The sequence below is a fragment of the Chiloscyllium plagiosum genome, chromosome 29 (genome assembly GCF_004010195.1).
Source record: "Chiloscyllium plagiosum isolate BGI_BamShark_2017 chromosome 29, ASM401019v2, whole genome shotgun sequence".
Lineage (NCBI taxonomy): Eukaryota > Metazoa > Chordata > Chondrichthyes > Orectolobiformes > Hemiscylliidae > Chiloscyllium > Chiloscyllium plagiosum.
Window position 1 is genome coordinate 25,181,331 of NC_057738.1, and position 21,415 is coordinate 25,202,745.

Below are 21,415 nucleotides of genomic sequence, written 5' to 3' on the forward strand. Positions count from 1 at the left end.
GGAGGATTTGAACTATAGGGAGAGGCTGAATAGGCTAGGGTTGTTTTCCCTGGAGTGTTGGAGACTGTGGGGTGACCTTGCAGAGGTTTATAAAATCATGAGCATGGATAGGCTAAATAGACAAGGTCTTTTCCCTGGGGTGGGAGAGTCCAGAACAAGAGGGCATAGGTTTAGAGTGAGAGGAGAAAGATAAAAAATTTACAAGGATGTTACCAGGGTTGGAGGATTTGAGCTATATGGAGAGGATGAACAGGCTGAGGCTATTTTTTCCTGGGCATCAGAGGCTGAGGGGTGACCATATAGAGGTTTACAAAATTGAGGGGCATGGATAGGGTAAATAGGCAAAGTCTTTTCCCTGGGGTGGGGGAGTCCAGAACTAGAGGGCATAGGTTTAGGGTGAGGGGAAAGATATAAAAGAGTCCTAAGGGGCAACGTTTTCTGAGGGTGGTATATGTATGGAATGAGCTGCCAGAGGAAGTGGTAGAGGCTGGTACAATTGCAACATTTAAAAGGCATTTGGATGGGTATATGAATAGGAAAGGTTTGGAGGGATATGGGCTGGGTGCTGGCAAGTGGGACTAGATTGGGTTGGGATATCTGGTCGGCATAGACAGGTTGGACCAAAGGGTCTGTTTCCGTGCTGTACATCTCTATGACCTGAGATTCACATTTTAACATGCAAGCAATTGTATATGTATTTGATCTAACCTTTCCGAATTGCAATAAAATGTGTACTATCTGCTTCCTCACTTATTGTTCTCATTAAATTTGTCCATTGTTCTCTTTTCAATCGAATCTTCAATTTGGAAATGAAAAGTAGAGTAGTAAATCAATGGAAGATATAATGTTCAATCAATAATGACCAAAGTCCACGCACCACAAATTAATAAATCTTATGGCCACTTCCTTTGATATTTTTTTTTGTAATGAATGGTTCATTGTAGCTTGCTTCTCCCTGTTACTGTGGTGTTATTTAACAACTCTGGATTGTTATATCCAATAGAATGAAATTAGATGTATTTTCTGGGTTTTAATTCCTGAAAAATCTTGATGACAATTTAACGTGTGAAGAAGTCCTATCACATTAAAAACATTAACTTTGTTTCTTTTTGCGTAGATGTTGTCAGATTTCCTGAGTTTCTCCAGCATTTTCTTTTCGATTTCTAGCATCCGCAGTATTTTGATATTATCGGCTATTTTACGTTTGATCCTTTTCCTTGCCTTGGTTGGAAAACTTGTGAATGTCCAATTGATTCTCTTGATTCTGATACAAGTGATCAACCTTTTCAGTTTTGCTTTGCATTTAAATGTCCCCCTTGTTGTGATGACCAGCATCAGATATTGACCAGAGTACTGGAATTTCAATATAGTTGACTTGTCATGTTTGCTTGAGTGACTGTTACCTTTTTAGTGTTTTAGTTTTTTTGCTACAATTAATACATTATAGGTTTACTACGATGAAGCTTCTTGTTTTCCACTTTCTACATCTTAGTTCATCCAAAATGCTTTTGTTGGCATTCCAACTTTCATTAAGTCCAGTCCACCCATTGTGCTTGTGTTCATTAGTTGAGATTAGTTTCTGGTTCAATTGCACCTGAAATTCAAAACATTCTTCCAACTCTTCACATTTTTTCATGTCTTCATCCCCCACAATATCTCTAATCTCCATCAAATACCCAAATGCAATGGACGGCACGATAGCTCTGTGGTTAGCATTGCTGCTTCGTAGCACCAGGGATCTGGGTTCGATTCCAACCTCTGGCGACTGTCTGCGTAGAGTTTACACATTCTCCCAGTGTCTGCATGGGTTTCCTCTGGGGGCTTCTGGTTTCCTCCCACAATCCAAAGGTGTGCAGGTCAGGTGAATTGTCCATGCTAAATTGCCCGCAGGTGCGTTATTAGGCAGTCGGGGAATGGGTCTGGGTGGGTTACTCTTCGGAGGGTCAGTGTGTACTTTTTGGGACGAAGGGCCTGTTTCCACACTGTCGGGAATCTAATCTAACCTAATCGGCTCCATATTTCTCCAATGCTGGTTCCTTATGCATTCAAGATTTAGCCTTTGTCTATGTTGGAGGATGTTGCACAGGGTGTTGGGTTTATAGTGTGGTGTTTCCATAGACCACTGAGAATGCTTGAGGAAATAATATTTTGCTGTTGTTTGATGTGGATCATCTTTATGTTCATGTAAATACATGTAGGAGCATTTGCACCTTTTGGTCAAAAGATTGAAAATTCAAACCCAACTATCTAAGGTGTGGTAGTCCCTGTTTTGAAGTGCTGCTGACTTTGAACTGCTGCAGTCATAGAGATGTACAGCATGGGAACATGCCCTTCGGTCCAACTTGTTCAGGGTTCAGTGTGCTAATAGTGAATGGAGTGAATATTTAGACTGCTGGATGAAATGGCAGTCAAGTGGACATGCCTTATTTTGTCTGCTTTAAACTTGTATTAAAGATGCTGAGAGTATTGTATAGGGGGGGGCTGTGGGTGTTAAGCCGTGCATGAGGCCCAGAAACTGGAGAGGATATATGGCACAGAAAATGTCTTGGAATAATATACAGTAAATGTTTGTTTGTATTTCACTTCTTTCAATTTTCTGCATTTAGTTTTGCCATTACAGCCCCCATTCCCTTCTCTCTCATCCTTGTCAATTACATACATCTACATTATCCAGTTCAACCTGTAGCAAGTTCCAAATTCTCCCTGTTGTTTTGGTTTAAGTTTGTTCTTGATTTCTTGCTGGACTATGTGGTGACTGTTTTCACACATCTTCACATTATGGTGTTCCCCATAAGCGGATACATTCAAATCTATCAAAGCTATCTGTAATCTTAAAGAGCTCAACCTCTTAACTACTTCTCTTCAAGAACTGAGAAAAACCCTGTCTGTCAATCCATTTTTCTATATACTTGCATGTTTTCAGTATCATATCTGTAAATGTTCTCTGCACGCTTCCCAGTGCCTCTATCGTTTTTCATAACACTGCATGCAATATTCAAGTGTAGTAGAAACAATTCTGTGACACATTTTTACATCGTACTTTTCTCAAGATAAGTAAAGTCCTGTGCTTGGCTTAGCTTGTTAAAATATGGCTTTATTAATGTGGTTTTGCAATTTTTACTCATCTGTGTATTGTACACTGAAATCTTTTGTTTTTTTTATCCCACGAGATTTGCAAATTCCAAGTGACCTCTTCCTAACAAAATACAGTCTGAATCAAATTGTAGCACCTCCAACTGCTAATCCAGCTTCAAAGTTCACATTAGTGCCTTGTTATTCGTTCAGAAGCAGTTCACTTTGACTACTGCAAGTGTTACCTGAAACCTGTAATGTACTTGTGAATGATTTTTTTTTTGACTCTGAACAAGCAACTTGTGCAGTAATGGCTTTATAATTATATGAAGTTTATTAGATAGTATCGTATACCATAAGTATCAGTCCATGTCTTAAAATTGAAAGTTATTTTTGAAGCTTTCCAGATAACTTGTATGGCTGTTTTACAAAACTCTTTTTATCTCTCCCATTGAACTGAGTTGGATATTGAGGAATTGCATTTAGTTTTGAGATTCAAGATAAGATTGCGATCAACTGATTTGATTAAGTAATGATAAAACTTTTGAAGATTAGATTATTGTTTTCAAATCAGTACACTTATGCGTCAAGATCTCTCCTCTGATTGTAATCGTGTCACTTCAAATTTCAATGTCATCCATTATATCCCATTTTTCAATGGTGTCACAGGGTAGGAGTCCAAAATCACAGCATTCCCATGATAAACAGGATTTTGGGAGAGAAGGGGAGTGGTGGGAATGAGGAAGAGAGGAAGAAATTAAATGGTTTGTTAAAGATGGCAGTACTTTGAATAACATTGAGTTTTAAATGATTTATATTTTTAAATTGGGTTTTATGAGTGGATTTTAAGAATCAACAATCTGTTTGGACTGTACAACACTGGTGCTGTAAAATATTTGTTGCCAAGAGAATAAATGAGTGGTGCTTATTTAAGTGTTTCTTGGGTTATAAATAGTTTTTCTTTTGTCTTTTTAAACACTTCATTGCATCACTGTAGGATATTGTGCCATTTTATGATTGCTTTTAAATTGGACTAAATTGCTGAAGAAAAACATTGAACATATCCTGTTAGGGATATATTGCACAAAATGACTAATTTGCACATAACCTTCAGCCATACAGGAGTTAAGGTTATTATGTTTGGGTTCTTTGTGGCATTGAATGCTTTAGCAAACAGGTGGCTTGCACATATTGTGTGATATAGGAGTATGAAACACTATTTGTTTTACACACCAGACCTTTCACCCCTTATACAAATCAAGTGAAATCTGATGCAATCAACTCTCTTCTCTTTAGTTGGCTCATTCACTTCTTTCATTTCAAAAATATACTTTATTTTAAAAAATATCTTTGGTAACAAAGTTACCAAAACAGTTTGCTTCTATACAGCAGCGTATGAAGAATCAAACAAACATTGGAGTTTGACTATATTCAACAACCATAGCAAAGGCATTTCTTAGTCAGAGCCATAGAGACATGTAGTACGGAAGCAGATCCGTTGGTACAACTTGTTTATGCCGCTCAGATATTCTAACCTAAATTAGTCCCATTTGCCAGCTTGTAAAAGACTACATACATATATTTGAGGCATTGGGGATGTGTTCTGATAAACTCTCAGACCTCCATTTAACTTTGACATAAAGACTTTAGGTAGTGGTCTTTCCCCACTGCACCTTGGCGGCACCTGCCTCACGCTTTAGTGTGTCCCTCAGCACACGGTCCTGGACATTAGAATCTGCCAGTCTTCAACAATTGGTCGAGGTGGTCCACCACAGCAAGGAATTGGTCAAGTTTCTGGTTCTCTCGGCGCAGCCAATGTTTGTCTCTGTATTTTTGAATCCAAAAATAAACTTTTTATTCATAAACTCTTGGGTCAGAAGTCTGAGAGTTCAAGTAAGCCCCGCTCCAGAGGTGTCAGTATGTACTTTTAATGAAGTAATGAGGGAGTGCTACACTGCTGGATGTGTGAGAGAAAAATTCAGTCAAGGTTCACTCCTCTGGTGTCTTGAGATCCTATGGCATTATGTAAAAATGAACAAGAGTTCTCCTGTTTCTGGCATTTAGGTACAATTATTAAGCCCACACACACCATTGTTTCTCTTCAGTTGCAAAACACTTTGTGCTATTTTCACCAGGTTAAACTACTACATTTATAGGAAGACCCAATGTCCTTGCTCTCAAATGTGATTTTTATTACCCAGTTTTAAAGCATGCATTGCAAAATCAATTACTATCATGCTTTATACCACATAATTATTTCGCTGCAGTGTTTTGAAGCAACTGGAAGTTAGTAATAAAAACAGACAATGCTGAAGATACATTGATCTGTTGGCATCTATACAAAGATAAGATGAGTTACAATTATCTATGTATCTGTATGATGAACTTTGTTTATCTGTGTGTATCTAAAGGATATGTATTGTCATGATACATGCATTGTGCTAGCTACATGGTAAAAACTAGTGTTTATTGTTGCTCCTCTGTCAATGCTCGTTGACCCCCTCACTCCTGTCAGTCATGTTGATTTGCATCAGTTATGCTAGATGAAATAACTTTCACTCTTCCTATTATTTAAGCTATCAAAATGCTGTTTTTTTTTCCCTCAGCACAAACAGCAATGCAGCATTTTGTCTCCCTTGAGTTTTCATTTCATTTTTTTTATATAACTTCCAGATTTTTAAATCCATGCTTAGTGTCAGCCAATCACTACTTCATCTTTTATCTTTGATCGTTCATATCTTCTCAATAAACACTCACCTGACATCTGCAATGTCAATCTTAGATCATTCACTTTGGTTTCCTGTGTTCATAGTTTAGCATTTTCATTAAAAGAAATTGTTGAATTTGCAATGTTGATGGTTACATTTTGCATTGTAAAAATAAATCTCTTTCTGTAATCTTGGGAACTAAGTTATATTTTTAGCTCATCTGCTATTGTCAGAAAATTATGCACTAATTTTACAGAAACCAAGAACTGAACATTGGGAGTTTCGGTTTCTGTGATGCCAAGTTGCATCACACAGATGTTGGAAATTAGAGGGGTAGAGGGTGTGTGACTCTGAATGGCATTGTAAGCCAGGAATTGAGCAAGATGTTTCTTCTGATCCATATTATTCTTGATGAGGATTAAAGTCTTACACACCCATAAATAAGGTGGCAATCTGCATTCAGTGCATTTCAATGTTCAACTGTGTTCAGGTACTTCTTTAGGTTTCTACCAGTTTGCACCTTCCTAAAGTTCATCCATTTTTCACTGCAACTATTCTAATTTATAGGCATTTTGCTCCGTTTAGAATGTGGAGCATTTCCAGCAAAATGGTCTGACTCCCATTTTAAATGATGTCAAATCTAGATGTCCCTTCCTAAAAGAGACACTTGTGTCACTAGGTCAGCTGAAAATTTCAAGCGCTATATTTAGTTTCGTTGTTGTGCAACAATTGCAAAACCTCTGAGTTGAGGTAAAGCTTAGACATCATCGAATTGATGGAATGGACTTAACAGCCATCTCTTGTTCCTGTTGTTTTGTATTGAGCACCAGACAAGCAGTAAAACTAATACCACAAAAAAAATTCCTGTACCTTGCATTGTAGTCACATAAATGAAAGTAATTTTGCTTAACTTTCTGCAATATTTCAAGTTTTGCCTCCTGCACAGTTTTGATGTTGTCCTCACATGTAGCATGTTACCATATTGCACAGTTATCATTCATTACTACTAGCCCTGGCATAATATAATGTAATGACAAGAGTGTTTGGAATTGCAAATATTAAAAACTAGGAATAAAATATTCCCCATCAAGCTACTGACTGCATTTTGAGAGTGAGTGGATTTTTAAAAAAAAGACACAGCAGGAATATTTTCTGAAGAGTGAAAGTAGTTAAGCCCCATTTTGCTATGACTCGTGATCTCCTTTCTCACCACCTTTCTGTTCTTTCTTCAAGATAGAAGCAATTAATTGGAGGATCAATTTTAGTGGAGTCATTGTGTCAGACAGCATGGAAACAGACCTTTGGTCCAACCAGTCCATGCTAACCATAATCCCAAACTAAACTAGTCATACCTGTCTACTCCTGGCCCATATCCCTCCAAACATTTAGTATTCATGTACTTGTTAGAACTTTTCTCTCCTAAACCTTGAGTCAAATATTGGCAGGCAAAACAAATTGTGCAATTAGGGTAGCCTTGAGTAGAAGGTAGTTAATGTATATTCCCACAAGGGGCACAGTGGGTTGCCCATGCCAGTGCTTCCTCGATGAACAAAAAAGGTGAAGGAGAGAAGTGTGTGGCTGACAGATGTCGGGTTGTACGTTCACTGTTATTACCAATGTGTTCAAGGGCAAAGTGAACCAAGAACAGCAAAGATTGTATGTGGGAAAAGACTGGCAGCCAGCATTTAAGGAATTCAAATGTTTTTTGTGGGCTGATAAATAGTAAAATGATGGTAAAAGGAACGGCAGGCTGAGGTACTTAACAATTATGCATGTCCTTACTGACAAAGATGCTACTGCCAAAGGCATAATGAAATACAGGAGGACTTCAGGATGGCCCACAAATTGGTCAATAAGACATATGAGAGGCTGGAACTACACAAATTGTCGCCAGCACTAGATCAGATGGAGTGATGTATGAACAAACTCCGTTATCTGAACATCAGTTATCTGAATTTCAGATTATCTGAACAAATTTCAAAGTCACAACAGGACTTTGCATTCTAATTGAAGTAGGAAAATTCTATTCTTCACCCGTTTAATGCATTATTTTGTAAATTTTGAACAAGAATATTGATTCAAGTATGCTTTAATAAATAACTAACTTAACTCTAAATGTCATGTCTCGAGTATATATTTTAAGTCTTACATTTATTATAAAAAGGCTCTCCGAAACTTGTTCTCCCTGAGAACAAACGTTTGTGACTGTGAACACATAGCAACATATGTGTAAGCCTGAGCTGTGTACTCTCACATCCAGATTCCCTCTCAACATTTGACTCGCTCCATTTTGCAAACTCAACAATTTTTTTTCCTCCACTCATTCTCCGGAGAGTTCTCATTACTTATTTCCGTTGCTTTTTCCTCCTGTTATCCCATGACGACAACTTTTCTTCCAAACAAAAAGTAGTTCAATATCTTTCAGCTGACAAGAAAATTTTTAATGTAACTTTTTTTGATGGGGGAGAGCAAATCGTAGTGAGTTAGCACGCGAAAATAAACAGGAGGGAAACTTGATGGAAAGAAACATTACCCCGCTAAGAGAAAATTGAGGACTTAATCTGAAGTCAGCTAAAAAAGCTTCCCCCTCTCTCTCTCTCGTGTTCCCCTGTATTTTGTGCCTTTCTCTCTAAGGGCTCGGCCGTCGGGGGGGAGGAAGGGACAACGCTTGGTTAGTCTGGACAGCAGGACAACACCGAATACAGATTCTGGCTGCTGTCGAGGACTGCGAAAAATTTCAGTCAGACTCTAGCCAAAAAGTGATTTTATTGGTAAAATATCATAAATATTTAAGCAGTATCCAGTGTTTGTATATATTTATCGATTTGAATGAAATAAAAACTCGGCAAACATGCTTTTTTTACATAATTATGTTCTGTATGGCTTCCTTTGTTTACAATACGATCAGTTATCCAAACGATCAGATCCCCGCCTGTCTCATTCGGATAATCGAGGCTGTTCTGTATACTGACGGTAGAAATTTGAGTAGGAATGGGCCATCGTCTTTCGTTCTCCGCTGGTACAGGGGTGATGCCAGTGGACTGGAGAATTGCAAACGTTATGCCCTTGTTTTAAAACAAAAATTGGGGACAAGCTCAGAAGCCACAAGCCAGTCACTTTAATCCCTTGTCAGCTTTTAGATACAATAATCCAGGTCACATTTAGGAATCATTTGGACAAATATGTGGGCTTTTAAAATTAACACGAAACTCTTCAATTTTAAAGTATCAGAGCTGACTTGGTGCAAATGGACTTCAGAAAGGAGTTTTGATGAAGTACTACACGTTATCAGCAAAGTTTTCAAAGCCTGTAGAATAAAAGAGACAATGGCAGCATGGATTGTAATTTGGCTGAGTAATACAAACCGTAGAAAACCATATCCTTTAGATTGAAGGATAATATAGCGGGTGTTCCACAGGTTTAATATCTGTGCTACTGTTATTCTCAATCCATATTTTAATCACCTAGACCTGGTACAATTCCCCATCACACATGGTCTCTGTACTTGAATATAGCTCATTTATTTCTAGTTTAGCCATTTGTTGCTGAAACATTGAAATATACTTATAATAAAGTCTCTCAGAATGATGCACTGCTGAAGATGACCATTTGGACAATTGTTTCTGTATTGGCTCTTTTTAGATCTGAAAGTGTGTTGCTGGAAAAGCGCAGCAGGTCAGGCAGCATCCAAGGAACAGGAGAATCGACATTTCGGGCATTAGCCCTTCCTGAAGAAGGGTTTATGCCCGAAACGTCAATTCTCCTGTCCCTTGGATGCTGCCTGACCTGCTGCGCTTTTCCGGCAACACATTTTCAGCTCTGATCTCCAGCATCTGCAGTCCTCACTTTCTCCTCTTTTTAGATCTGTCCAATTCCAATCACTTGCTCTTTCCACATAGCCCGATATTTTCCCTTTCAAGTTGTCATCTAGTTCTCTAAATGTTACTTGAATCTGTTTCTACCACTTTCTTTCAGTGTCATTTATAGCGGTTAGTATGCAGTAGATCTTTGTAAGAGATCCTCACAATGTCATCACTGTCACTTGGTATGAGACATGAGGGCATAAAGGTCTCTGATTACATCTTAACTGGTGCCACTTTCTGCATAAAGAGGCAGGTCATAAATGTTGACCCAGCCAATGACGCCCACATCCCATTATCAAATTTAAAAATAAATCCAATTTTCCTCCAACTTGCTCTTCCCCAGGATAAAAACATACAACAGGAGGTTCTTTTGAGTAATTTTTTTTAAAAGCTCTATAGCATGCTTAACATTTTTAATAAGAATGGGATTTCTCTTAATGTAAATTTAACCCTCTTCCCTTTGGGTCTGTGCGAGAAGTTTTAAAGGCAGACCAAGCACAAAGTGGGGATGGTGGAAATAGTCAGAAGGGACATCTGTTTGTATCACCAGTCCAAAGGTTTCATTCTCTAATCTTCAACGATCCTCACTGCTGGACCCACAGTCATTTTCTTTTCTTATTTGGGTTTCAGAATGATTTTTATCAGCATCCAAATGTATGTTTTCTGTTCTCTCAACAGAAAATTGGGGAGCAACTGAAGAGAAAGATTTGATTCAATTAACTTCTGGACGTTTCCTTGATTCTCTCTGTTTCACTCCCAACCTGACAAATCAGAGCTTGTTGCTCCTGAACCCATAATCAATACTGCCACTTTATCTGAACTCTGTCCCAAAATGTAACACTTTCATATGCAGCAGTTAGTTCCTCTTTTTTTCCTGCTGTTAGTGTGTCTAGTTTCCTCTAAAGCTGTTAATTTTTTTTCTTAATTTACAAGTAAATTAGTTACCTAGGAATCTTTATTAGCTCTGTGCTTACTTCTTTACCTTTGTTCACAAAATCATGTTCCTCTAATTTGGACTTGTAGATTTTTCTATATGGTCATTATGAACTTTCACTTACAATGCTTGTTCAACCATGTGTGTCCCAAATCTCACTCCTCTGCACCTATCTCTCTGACCAAAATTGTTTTGCTTTGTGAGCTCATGACAAATTTTAGATATGTTCATCAAAGCTTCTTGACATCTTCTAACTTCAAATGCAAGTTAATGACAGTGACAATATTTAATGAGCAATGCAACCTCTACGATAGTCTAATTATGCTAACTCTGCTAAAATGTTCTTTTCGAATGATTAACAATCCAGAGTGCAAACTACATAATGAATTACATATTAGCATGTTGTAAGTGTGCTCTTTGTATTATGTGTTTAGAACTGCAAATCTAAAACCAAGTATTTTGGTATCTCAACAACACTAGGCCAGTTGTTTATTATCTTCAGGCATATTAGAACAAATTTTCTTTGAAGGCGCCTGAAGCCGATAAGACTAGCCTGATTTATTTTGGATTGTAATGATTGTGGTGGCTATTTCTGTAATTGGTTGTCTTCTATAAATTTGGTCTCTCTCGCTGTGTCTTACCGTGCTGATGTGTAGATCAACCATTAACTGTGACTTATGGTAAAATGTCATTTGTAAATTTGCAAACTTGAGGTGAAGGGAGTTTGTTGCATTGAGAATTCCTTCTTTACTGAATTTTGCACCATAAGTGCTCTAAAATAAGGCCATTCAATCTTGTTGAGATAAAATTGAATAAGATATGGAGAACAGTGAGATTCCTGTAAATGAACCAGCACACAAGTATAGAATGGCCTTTTGTGCTATAAACTCCCTGGTCAAAGTTGATGTTCTCCCATCTCTTAAGTGGTGGAAAAATTGAGCTTTGCATGAATTCAGCTAAAACATGACCAAAAGAGAACACCACACCTAAAAGAAATCCATCAACAGAATGCTTTTAAAGAGCAAACTTTATTCGCTCTTCTTATATTCCACTTTCTTTAGTTAAATGGATTTAAACATTCTCTTTTTTGGGGGGAGCTTTGTTCTTTTGAAGTATTATACATAGAATCTTTTTTACCTTGGGAGTTTTAAACATTTGTCAGAATTACACCAGTTACATGAAGGGTAATAGTTTATCTTTATGACTCCTCATGACCAATGTTATGGTTTTAGATCCGCAAGTCATTGCACCCTGACCAACAATAACAATGCAAGAATATATAGCACCTATCATAACTTATTTCTCAATCATAGCAACATTTCTAATGTACAGAAATGAGCCAGCAGATTTGTGCTTAGCAAGGTCAATTAACAGTCATCTGGTAGTGACCAGTTAATCTATTTTGGTGATTATTGGTTGGGAAATAATATTGTCTGGGACCAGGGGAAGAACCACCTTGTTATTCCCTGAAATAATATCGTGGGGTCTTTATATCCACCTTAAAGGGAAAATAAGGTCTCTGTTTATCTTCTGAAAGATGCCAACTTTATTACCTAGTACCCTTTTTTTACAAGATAGTAACACATTCCAAGAAATTTCATTGGATTGGCAGACAAAATCTGGCTCTGACTCAATGATGTATTTGGACAGGTGACTAAATACTTCTCCAAAGAAATTGGGAGGGGAGAAAAGGAGGGAAATTGCAATGTGGAAATTGGAATGCACCAAGAGCCAGAAGTGCATGTTATTGGAGATGACCCTGAGATAAGGAAGAGTCAAAGTGGAGCGTATAGGTGGGAAGGAAGATGGGCAGGTAGGACAGTTCAAGAGGGCAGTGCTGAATTGGAGAGTTGGATTTGGATAACGTGGAAGGAGGGGAGATGAGGGAACTGGTGAAACTGACATTGATTCTGTGTGGTTGGAGGATCCCAAGGTGGAAGATGAGTTCTTTCTCCAGTCATCTGGTGGATAGGATTTGGTGGTGGAGGAGGCCCAAGACTTGTATGTCTCTGGTGGAGTGGCAGGGGGAATTGAAGTGGTTGGCCACAAGAGGAGTGGGGTGGTTTAGTGAGTGTGCCCTGGAGATGTTCTCTGCAACGTTCCACGTGTTGATGTCCTGTCTCCCCAATGTAGAGGAGACCACATTGGGAGCAACGGACACAGTAGATGAGGTTTTTGGATTTGCAGGAAAATCTCTGCAGGACATTGAAGAATCTTTTAGAGCCTTGGATGGAGGTGGGGCAGGAGGTGTGGATGCAGGTTTTACACCTTTTGCAGTGGCAAGGGAAGGTGTCTGGAGTGGAGGATTGGTTGTTGGGGAGCTACAACAGCTACCTGGACTACACCTCTCACTCCCTCTCCCGTAAAAACGCTATCCCTTACTCCCAATTCCTCTGCCTCCACTGCATCTGCTCCCAGGAGGATCAATTCATATCCATGAAATCCCAGATGGCTTCCTGTTTCAATGACTGCAATTTCCACTTACTCACATGGTCAACAATGCCCTCCCAGTGCGTCTCCTCCACTTCCTGCACTTGCATCCTTGAACCCCACTCCTCCAACCACAACAAGGATAGAATCCTCCTCACCTTCCACTCCACCAATCTCTGGATACAGCAAATCATCCTCCACCACTTCTGCCACCTATAATCAATCCCCACCATCAAAAATACATTTCCCTCCAACCCTTTTCAGTTTTCCACAAAGACCATTCCCTTTGCAACTCCCTCGTTAGGTCCACACACCCCGCCAACCAACCCTCCACTCCCAACACCTTCCCTTGCCACCACAAGAGGTGTAAAACCTGCACCCACACCTCCTGCCTTACCTCCATCCAAGGCTCCAGAGGAGTCTTCCACATCCAGCAGAAATTTTTCTGCACATCCAAACACCTCATCTATGTCCATTACTCTTGATGTGGTGTCTTCTACATTGGGGAGACAGGATGCCAACTTGTGGAATGTATCAGAGAACATCTCCTGGACATAAGCACTAAACAACTCCACTGCCCTGGGCTCATCATCACTTCAACTTCCCCACCCATCCTGCCAAGGATGTGCAAGTCCTGGGACATCTCCACTGCCAACTGGAGGAAGAACACCTCATCTTCCACCTTGGGATCCTCCAACCACATGGAATCTGTCGGTTTCACCAGTTTCCTCATCTCCCCTCCCCCCACATTATCCCAGATCCAACCTGCCAATTCGGCACTGTTCTCTTGAACTGTCCTACCCGTCCATCTTCCTTCCCAACTATCCCTTCCACCCTCCTCTCTGACTTATCACTATCACAACCCCCACCTCCATCTACCTAAAGCATTCCCAGCTACCTTTTCCCTAACCCCACCCCTCTCCCATTTATCTCTCAGTCCTCTTGGGGCCCCCTCCCACATTTCTGATAAAGGGCTTATACTTAATGTCAACTCTCTTGCTCCTTGGAAGGTGCTTTTTGACTCTGATCTCTAATATCTGCAGTCCTCACTTTCTCCTGTGAATAAGGAAGAGTCCAGGCCAGGGATGAACATGAATATGTGGATAAGAATTTTGAATTTGCAATGGGCATCAGCATGGTCAATGAATGAGTGATTTGTCAAGACCGGTTGATCATAGATCCAGCAGAATCTTTTGATAATGTGTTTTGATTCCAAGGATGGGAGATTGAGCTTCAATCATGCAGCATTCTCCATACTGCATGCAAGTGTCAGCCTGGATTATGAGCTCTGTTCTGATGTCTCTCTTGAATCTGAGCTTGTGAATCTGAAGAAAGAGTTCATTACCTGTGGTTGTTGACCACTTAAAATCATGGACGTGAAAGTTCTCACAATGGTCTGAATAATATTTATCCTTTAACCAGTATTGCCAAAATTGACTATCTGGTCATTATCATTGTTTACAAGAACTTGCAGTCCAAATTGGTGAATGTTTCTACAATATATAAAAACTTTGCAAAAAGCACTTTGGCTATAGAGTGGGAGAGATGTATAGCATGGAAACAGCACCAACTCGTCCATGCTGACCAAGTATCCTAAACTAATCCAGTCCCATTTGCCAGCATCTGGCCCATGTCCCTCTAAACCCTTTCTATTCATATATCCATTAGATGCCTTTTAAATGTTGCAATTGTATCAGCCTCCACCACTTCCTCTGGCAGCTCATTCCATACATGCACCACCCTCTTAGGTCCCTTTTCATATCTTTCCCCTCTCACCCTAAACCTATGCCCTCTAGTTCTGGACTCCCCCACCCCAGGGAAAACAACTACAACCTATTCAGCCTCTCCCTATAGCACAAACCCTCCAACCCTGGCAACATCCTTGTACATCTTTTCAGAACCCTTTCAAGTTTCACAACATTCTTATAAAAGGATTTAGGAGATGCAGCGGTTCTGAAAGGAATGATTTGTTCCAGCAAGAATAGAGCATCATTGTTTTTTCAAACTCTCGCAACTCATGAGGATTACTTCTGAGATACAGAAACCACCACCCATTTGAGTGGCTTTTTGTGCTAGCCCACAGATCCGCCCAGGTGTCCACTGGGAGAACATCTTCCTCCAAAGGGCATCATGAGCTGACAGTTAAGAGGACTTCAAAAGATCCTCACATGCGTCTGAAAGCCCAGAGTTACTATTGAAATACACTTGATGTCCATTATTAAAATCATCGCCAGCCCCTCCGATGAGGGTGACTGGCTCCCACTCCTCAGGATGCGTCCATACTTGGCTGTACAGACTGATGTGGCTTCTGCAGAATCTGACATGCTTGGAGCAGGATCTGGTCATGGTGGGATGTTGGTGTGGCAGAGAGATCCTTTTATGCTGTTAAAAGCAAATTACTGCGGATGTTGGAATCTGAAACCAAAAGAGAAAATGCTGGAAAATCTCAGCAGGTCTGGCAGCATCTGAAAGGAGAGAAAAGAGCTGACGTTTCGAGTCGAACTGACCCTTTGTCAAAGCTCCTTTTTATGCTGTTGTCGCTTGGCTTCCATGTTTTTCCGACCAAGTCTTCATGCTCGATGCCTTCCCGATTGCTCTGCTCTTCCTCCACTTTGAAAGATCTTGGGCCAATGATTCCCAGGTGTCTGTGGGAATGCTGCGGCCTTGAGGGTATTCCTGAAGTGTTTCCTCTGTCTGCCAGGGCTCACCTATTTTGAAGCTGGGAGTAGAGCACTTGGTTGGTTCTGCAGACACTGTGCCTAGCCCATTACAACCAATCAAGGGGAAGGTCAGTGCCTCGATACTGGGGATGTTGGCCTGTTCAAGTTCACTGGCATGTCCCAGCAGATTCGCAGGATTTTTTGCAGGCAGCTTTAGTGGTACTGCTACAGTGCCTTAAGGTGTCTACTGTAGACTGTCCATATCTCACAGCCATATAGGAGGGTGGGAATCGACACAACTCTGTATACCATGAGCTTGGTGTCAGATCTGATTGTTGTCATTGAACACCCTTTTGTTCAGGCAGTGAAAGGCTGTGCAAGCACCCTGGAGCTAGTGTTGGATCTCTTCTTCAATAACTGCTTTGGTCCACAGGACACTCTGGAGATATTGGCAATGGCCAGAGAGTTCTCTAAGGCCTCCTTGTGGACCTTGAGCATCAAGGGTTTGCTCTGTAATGCTGGACCATTAGTGAGGAACCTTTTGACTTGCGGATGTTCACCGTGAGACCCATCCTCTTATATTGCCTCCGTAAAGGTGCTGATGATACTCTGGAGTACATCCTGAGTTTGCACATATGCAAACGTCAACCGTGTACTGCAGCTTGATGGACACTGATTGCAATGACTTTGGTTTTGACTTGGAGGTGGAATATCTCCCATTGGTTCTCTAGTTTAGCTCTGTTCTGTCAGGGAACTTGTTGAAGGTAGATTAAGAGCTTGATGTCCAATAACCTGACAACTGTCCATTTGGTGCCTGCCTGACTGCAAATGTCCCCAACTGTGCAACCTACAGTCAAGTCCCAGGTTCAAGCTTCCACAAAGTTTGGACCACCCTCAATTGCTTGAAAAGGCTAGGGTAGATGTAGTCACTACTTCCATACAAAGAACATGAGGAGCTACTGGAATTCTAACAGTGGCTGATCAAATCAAACTGTTGCCCAAATACTATGTTTGCCCTGGGGGGATGGTGGGGGCAATTAGATTGAACTAGTGACTAGAGGCTCTGGAGATGTGCTCAAATTCTCCCCCCCTCACCAATTGTAGTTGGTGGAATTAAAATTAAATTAATGTCTAGAGTTGAAAGTTTCTCTCAGTAATGGTGACTGAAATTATAATTAATTACTATTACACTTTTTTTTAGGGAAATCTGCCAACCTTGCTTATTCTGGCCTCCATGTGACTCCAAACCCATAGCTGATTGTTTAATCGTGATGAAGGGCTTTTGTCCGAAGTCGCTGCACCTGCTCCTTGGATGCTGCCTGACCTGCTGTGTTTTTCCAGCAACACTCTCTCGACTCTGATCTCTAGCATCTGCAGTCCTCCCTTTCGCCTGATTCTTTTAACTGTCCTCTGCCTTTCCGGCCCATTTTTGTATCTGTTCAAGTGCAATTAAGGATGGGCAAGAAATACTGGCCACCCACATTGCATGACTTTTTTAAAAAAAAATTAATGTCGATCGCTGTTTAAATGGTTAACTGATTTTTTTAAATTATTGACCTTTTTAACAGTGGACTGTAACTGCATCCCCAGACGTAACAACAATAAAAACTTCCCAAAAGAATGTCTGACAGTAGCTGTACCACATTTAACGTATTACCCTACCCCCCACATACACGGCAAAGTTTTCATAAATGCATCCCTTTTTGTTATGGGACCGCTTACTTTATTTAAAAGTTTTTTTTTTGAATGGGTAACTTCTCGACATGTACGTATCCTAATGCTCAATTAACTAACTAAATAAATGAAGATGTCTTAAAAAATCTAATTTTTTGACAGGCCACCAAACTACACTTGCTATTTTAATGCAGGTCGCCAATACATTTTACTTATCACAGACTAGCGTCTTGTCATACTTCAATTGAGCGCGTAACTTGAAGTTCTATCTCCCTTAATGAAGTTACATCATAACCTGTATGCATTGTTAAATCAGTTTTTTAAATTAAAAGTGATCTCTGCAACTTCTTCAAAAAGACAAAAAGTTGCTTTCAATCCGGTAAACAATCATTTATTGGAGTATGTGGTTAAATGTCTCGTTGGTTGCTCTTCAGTGGCGAAATGTTCTTGTCTCTTAAACAGGTCCTGCACTTTTGGACTGCACAAGAAACGTGCAATTTGCCTTAAAGGACAAGTCCAGCAGTGGTGTTTTCTAATTCCCATAACTGAATCGAAATATTGAGGATGCTGGAAATCCGAGCGAAAAACCAAATGCTGCCGATTAGGCAGCATCTGTGGAGAGACAAACCGAGTTCATATTTCCAGTACGCGGAGTTAAAACAGATTTAACCACTTCGTTGCTGGCGAGGTGTCCACCCCTCTCACTGTTTACTGGGGATTTCTAGTAAGGTGAGATCTCCCTTCAAAGACCTCTTTTTTTGACTGGATTACCAACAATGGTCCATCTCTGATCTCTCCTGCAGCCAGTAAATAACATCCTTAACCTTTTCTCGCGTGGAGCAGACAGCAATAATTTTACGCAAATACAGCGGTGCAATCCTGGTCGAGGGAGGAGGGAACGCTGGCACTTGCTGGAAGATTTTTGAAAGTGGGATAGGACTTCATTTGAGGTACCTGGTGAGGGGGCGAAGTCTTGCTGTGATTATAGGTGTAGGGAATATAATCCTGTCTGGGATGAGACGGTGGCCCCACCTCCTTTTTAATTGGCCCCGCTTGATAAATAGAGCGATTAGGTGTTTGCCTGAGCACTCGGAACAGTCTCCCTCTGGGATTTGATCGAGGAATATGGGGATGGATCGGAGCCAGCATGCGGGCAGGAGCAGCCTTTGCTGTCCTGTCTTGTTGGCTCTCTCAGTCTTTCTGTGCTGCTCAGCAGCAGAAGGAACTGCTAACCAGATCCCGCAGAGGGATCCGGGTCCGCTCATTGGAGAGATCCGGTCCGGCTCAGTTGACAACTCGACCAGCAAGGATTACCAGATCGTTCAACTTAATTGGCCACATGTCAAGGACACGTACATCATTGCAGTCTGGATCTTAGTGGCCAGTTTAGCTAAAATTGGTGAGCAATTGGGGTCTTACATATGTTTGATCTCTCTTTCAACCCTCCCTTTGGAGTTCGCATTTTTTTTCGGGTGTCGGTTAGCTCAGTTGGCTGGACGGCTGGTTTGTGAAGCAGAGTAATGCCAACAGCTGTTGCTAACTGGAGTGTAGTGACCCTCCAGTTGAACTACCACTAATCGTGTCTATAAATGAGAGAACAGTCTCTGTGGTCCGGGAAAAGTAGGGCAACTTCACTTTTTTCCCAAAATTAGCTCTTTTTGGATTCTGTGTCCCAGGAAAGCAAGGTGGTGGCTGGATGGGAGGGTTTTTGGAAATGATCAGTAGAGGGAGAGCATCCCTTTTTTTTTTTGAAGTTTGCAGGCTTGTTTTCCTATCTCATGGAAGTCTGTTAAACTATCTAAAAACAAAGCTGCAGATGTTGTAAACCAGAAACAAATTGTTGGGAAAGCTCATTAGATCTGGCAGCACCTGTGGAGAGAAATCAGAGTTAGTATTTCTGGTCCAGTCACCCTTCCTCAGGTTCTGAAGCAGTTGCTATGGTAGAACTGGTTGAACATTTTGCTGAAGTTAGCATTTTGTTGAACACAGGCATAAACTTTGCAACACAGCTCCAGTCTCCATTAATTTGACCCTGATCTAGTCTGTCTAACTCTCTATCTGGAACAAAGTGAGGACTGCAGATGCTGGAGATCAGAGTTGAGGGTGTGGTGCTGGAAAAGCACAGCAGCTCAGGCAGCATCCAAGGAGCAAGAGCATTGACATTTTCAGGCATGAGCCCTTCATCAGGAAGGGCTCATGCCCTTCCTGATGATGGGCTCCTGCCCGAAACGTCGATTCTCCTACTCCTCAGATGCTGCCTGACCTGCTGTGCACTGACTCTCTATCTCATCTGTTCTGCCCCTCAACTCATACACATGCCTCACGTTAAACTTCTTTTTTGAAGCTTCCCATCCTGATATGACTAATTTCCTAAGGAAGGATAGATTGATACAATTATCTGCTATCAATTTTTGCAGAAACATTTTATTTATTATTGTCTCATAGTAAAGGTCTCTGGTGTATTAAGTATCTCTTGAGCTTTTTTTAGTCATCTTTCAGTTTGAATTATTTGAAAGTTGAGGAATGCATATGCAGATAGGTTTAGTGACTGGTTTTGATGCAGTTCACAATTTAGTTACTCCATTTAGTTACAATGTCATGACAGTCCAAGAATTATAATGGTCGATTAATTATTTTAAGAGGTTGTTTTAAACAGTGCTCACCATTCATTGGGCCTGCCTCAGCTGGTCACCATGATATATATTTTATTTGGGCGCCACGGTGGCACAGTGGTTAGCACTGCTGCCTCACAGCGCCGGAGACCCGGGTTCAACTCCCGCCTCAGGCAACGGTCTGTGTGGAATTTGCACGTTCTCCCCGTGTCAGCGTGGGTTTGCTCCGGTTTCCTCCCACAGTCCAAAGATGTGCAGGTCAGGTGAATTGGCCATGCTAAATTGCCCCTAGTGTTAGGTGAGGGGCAAATGTAGGGGTATGGGTGGGTTGCGCTTCGGCGGGTCGGTGTGGACTTGTTGGGCCGAAGGGCCTGTTCCCACACTGTAATGTAATCTAAAAAAAATCTAATCTAAAAAATTCATCCAACTGGGTGCATCAAGAGAAATGAAAGGAAAGAGGAAAATAGAGGGGGTTGCTGGGGAAGAAAAAGAGAGAGAGAGAGACCGAGACCGAGCAAATGTTTTGTTTTACCATTGTTTTTCACTTAAAATTCAAAGGATCCAAAAAAAAATCATTTGTAATGTTGAATTTTCAGTCCTGAAGAGGTTGATTGGAAGTAATTAATAATTGTCATTTTAAAGAAAATGTATACACTCTGCAGTGGGTCTATGTCATCTGTGTAGGACCACTTCTCCATCCTGAAATCAGCTAACTGAATAAAGAACAGTATGAGCCCTGACCCTTTTCTTGTCTTTAACACTCTTACAATTGTCTTTTATGAACTGAGCCTTGGAGGGATCTATGGACGGTGATCTGGAACATCTTTAAGTACTTAAGCAATCGTATTGCACTCATATTTAGCACTAATGGACATGAAAGGAACAACATCTTTTCAATGATTTGGTTTTAGTGCGATGGCTGTGCTTGGTGTGGTACTTTTTGAGGAACGTTTTGATTTTAGTCTTTTGAAAGCTGCAGTTTACTTCCATGGAAATCTGTTATTATCTGGTTGCCTTTCATCCAAGAGTTTAAGGAGTAAGCTATTTCTCCCAGTGGAAACTGGCAGAAGATAGGAAGTGTTAGTGCTGTGGCTTAACGTTGGCCCCATGTCTCAATGACCTGACCAAGCTTAGTAAGCTGGGGATTTTGGGATTGGTTTTAGTGACTTTATGATCACTGGCAAATTGGGCTCATGCAATGCCGGTCCAAAGTTGTGCAGTCTAGGTGGATTAGCCATGGGATATGCAGGTTTAGCAGGATAGGGTAGAGGAACAGATCTGGGTGGGACGACTGATGTGGACTCAATGGGCCGAATGGCCACCTTCAACACGATAAGGATTCGATGAATGCAGACATAGAATTCTAATGCTAAGTGTAGGAACAAGCATAGTGTCTTTTTTTTTTAGGATAATCTTTGCAAGGAAGTAAAGGTGTGGGTATGGTGGAGACAAAGTTTTTTTG

General features: G+C 40.8%; 1 protein-coding gene across 2 annotated transcripts in view; it reads left to right on the plus strand.

The window, feature by feature from the left end:
- Positions 1-21,415, plus strand: part of LOC122564452 (sodium/hydrogen exchanger 3) — a 130,553-nt gene that overhangs the window by 13,398 nt on the left and 95,740 nt on the right. The window contains exon 1 of one of the 2 annotated variants that reach the window (XM_043719349.1): positions 17,012-18,740. The exons of the other annotated variant lie outside the window; for it this stretch is intronic. Within the exon in view, the coding sequence (XP_043575284.1) occupies positions 18,467-18,740 (274 nt within the window). The 5' untranslated portion in view covers positions 17,012-18,466. Of the gene's footprint in view, positions 1-17,011; positions 18,741-21,415 lie in introns of those variants that run through there. 2 annotated transcript variants of the gene reach the window in all.